Source organism: Acartia tonsa, chromosome 6, assembly GCF_053477335.1.
Source record: "Acartia tonsa isolate MP-2025a chromosome 6, ASM5347733v1, whole genome shotgun sequence".
Lineage (NCBI taxonomy): Eukaryota > Metazoa > Arthropoda > Copepoda > Calanoida > Acartiidae > Acartia > Acartia tonsa.
This window is the reverse complement of record NC_137265.1, coordinates 25,331,302-25,334,324: the sequence shown is the minus strand read 5'-3', so window position 1 is coordinate 25,334,324 and position 3,023 is coordinate 25,331,302. Positions and strand designations below refer to the sequence as shown.

At 38.5% G+C, this 3,023-nt stretch overlaps 1 protein-coding gene across 1 annotated transcript; it reads left to right on the top strand.

Moving 5' to 3' along the window:
* Window positions 1–240: 240 nt before the first annotated feature.
* On the top strand, window positions 241–1,355 carry LOC145323031 (uncharacterized). Its single transcript, XM_080165418.1, has 3 exons — window positions 241–521; window positions 761–817; window positions 1,255–1,355. Exons 1-3 carry the CDS (start codon window positions 332–334, stop codon window positions 1,353–1,355), a joined length of 348 nt encoding a protein of 115 aa, XP_080021544.1. The 5' UTR covers window positions 241–331.
* The last annotated feature ends 1,668 nt before the right edge of the window (window positions 1,356–3,023 follow it).

Sequence of the window (3,023 nt, the reverse complement as noted above, 5' to 3'; positions counted from 1 at the left end):
ACTTGATGAAAATACGTTCAGATCGTCCAAATAACTGATACAGAATCCATACATTCCTGGCAGGATAGACAGCACCTTATCCATCAGAGCACAGAACATGCTGGGTGCATTACACAACCCAAATGGCAACCTGTTAAACAAATACATCCTGTTTGCTGCACTAAAAGCCGTCAACGGTTTAGAGTCTTCATCCATAGTCATCGAATGGTAGGCAGCTGTCAAGTCAAGAGTACTGAACACCTTGCCAGAACCCAGCTTCGTCAGATTATCAGAAATCAATGGCAGCGGCCACGCCACCCGCTTAGTCACGTTGTTCAAATTGCGGAAATCGATGACAAACCTCAACTTCGCCTCTGCTCCAGGTGCAGCCTTCTTTTTCACAGCAAAAATAGGACTAGACCAATCAGAGAAACCCTCTTCAATAATGCTGGCGTTCAACCATTTGGTTAACTGTTCTTTCAACTTAGCATCGTACTCTGGATTCAACGGAATATTTCTGGCCTTCACAGGTTTAGCTCCAGGTAACAATTCTATATTATATGTCATTAATCGACAATCACCAATATCTGAATCATTCATTGAAAAGATATCAAAATTTTCCAAACAAATTTTAATAATCTTAGGTTTCAATTCTGGATTTTCTTTAATCATCTGGTTTTCATCTAACTTCAATTTTTGAATAATAAACTGTACTCGCTCATGCATTTTTTGCCCCGACAACTTTTCTGGCTTATCCAACTCATTAATTGTTTTATTACAGGTGACATCTTGATTATCCATGACGAAACAATGCCCCATCTTCACATTTCTCAGCAAGGTAATAGGTTTTATTGACGCATTAACTACATTAACCACGCAGGACCCATCTTTCCGTGGCTGATACACTCCCTCAATAATCATAATCCCATTACCACTTGTCATCTTAGAAGAATTAGGAGACACATACCAAAACCCATCATTCTTTAATCCAGCCACATGCACAACAGCTGTAGATCCTCCAGGATAAAAAATAGTTTTGTCCAGCAACTTCACATTATACTTCGTTGAATATAACTCTCCAAACCCAACCCCCTCCTTTATCCCTGGCAAGGTAGGTTTAGATGGAATTTCAGAATTCATTCGTCCGGACAAAATAGGAATTTTCTGTATCTCCGCCACCACCTGTTTCTGTAAACAGGAATTAATAGGAACAGATTCCCCACAAAATTCAAATTTATCCTCATCCAAACAAATATTAATTTTATTCTTTTTCAGGAAATCAGATCCAAGATTCACCAACCTACTCTGTCTTAACCTCTTTTCGAGGAAGCTTTGTGTTTATCAAGTTCGAAATTAATTCCTTATCATTATCCTAGAATTAAGCGCAAATGTCGTCTTTTTTGACTTTCCTTTCATAATGTGACGCGGCATGGATTGTTTATATATTTGATGCGCACGTTCGTTACTTTTGAATGAGATATGAGTGTGTGAAGATTTCGGAGAACAAAATTGGGCCTATCATTGGTCTCATAGTGTGTGAACGACCCTAGTATACCAGGGATTTGAAACCATAAGAACTTCAGGTAGAATTTGTTAATTTTATTAAGAAGAATGGTGTATAGGACGATTATATGTAGTTTTAAAAAGGCTTTAGCCAGCTAAACATGAAACTTAATAATGATTAATATATGTTTTAGTATTTTTTATGTGCCTTTATTTTTGCATTTAACAATGATTTATTAAACCAAATAATTTTCCTTTAAAGCCAAAGTTTCCAAAGATTCTTAACCGTAGAGAAAAATGATTTTTAAAAAGCAATTAAGATTACGTGGTTATAAATAACTGGAATTATGAACTAATTGATTTTGTAATTTCAGGACTTTGAAATAATTTCATCAATAAATCTATAATCAAACCTGCTGTTGAAACTTGATGGTTCCTGGTATTGGGGGTTTGTATGTTCGCCAACAGATCTCGAAACCTTCCCGCTAATTCGGAAGTCATACTCAACCAAAGTGTCATGGTTGAGACAATTTCAAATGATTGGAGTTTGAAGGAGCTGCACAAGCGAATTTCAAAGAAGTGAAGGTTGAAGTTTAGGCATTAGCAAATTTCAAATAACCTGATGGTTGAAGGAGCTGCACAAGCAACTTCAAATGGTTCTGAAGAATAGGCATTAGCATTCTTCAAAGAATCTGGAGAATAGGCGTTAGCATTCTTCAATAGATCAATAGCATATAGTGTATTGATGCAAAAAACATTGACAATTTTTCTGTGAAATAAGTACCTAGTGAATCAATATGCCACTAACCAAAAAGCAGAAAATTGAGCGAGCTATCGCTATTGGCAGTGAAAGGCTAGAGGTGTTTGACGAACAGTTAAAAGTGTTTTATGACAATCTAAAAGCCTGCCAAAGTTTTAGTTCATGTGAAAATGTGAATGTAAAATCAATTCGTGACATTTTTAGTGAGGTCAAGGACCAATCTGACCTAATAAAAAGTCTAAAACCTGCCGTGGAGACTAGTGAGCTGCGCGAGTTCAAGCGTGATTTGGATGAAGCTAGTGAGCAGAAAACTGTTGCAGATAAAGTTTATGTGTCGTTGGAGCAGTGTACAAAAATTCTGTACTGGCTTGACAATGATTCAGACGACGCGAGGTCAAGCACTGTCGCCAGGAACCTCGACGTCATTGAGAAGGTGAAGATGGACATGGGACTGCTTAAAATTTCCGTGGAGTTGCGCCAAGAAGTACGTGATATGTACCGAAGGCTTAGAGAGATGGAACGTCGTTCATCTAACTTGGATGAGAGTGGGACACCTGCCATGCTCTCCAGAAGTATGTCTGCCGTGGATATTCGGAGTTCCAACCCGCAGTATGGGCGCTGGGACAACAGTTTGTTGCCGTCCTTCGACGGTACTGACACGGATTACCCAAACTTTAAACAGGTCTTTAAGGATCTATGCTCTGGTTACGGATTTGCTGACCAGAGGTTAAGTCTGATGTTGTGTATGGAGAAGGTGATAACCAACCCGGAACTACGCAAG

Coding starts and splice junctions, on each gene's coding strand:
- LOC145323031 (XM_080165418.1), top strand. CDS start 332: ATGACAAACCTCAACTTCGCCTCTGCTCCAGGTGCAGCCTTCTTTTTC. Junction 522..760: donor CTTCACAGGTTTAGCTCCAG/GTAACAATTCTA, acceptor GTTTTATTACAG/GTGACATCTTGATTATCCAT. Junction 818..1,254: donor TCTTCACATTTCTCAGCAAG/GTAATAGGTTTT, acceptor ATTCTTTTTCAG/GAAATCAGATCCAAGATTCA.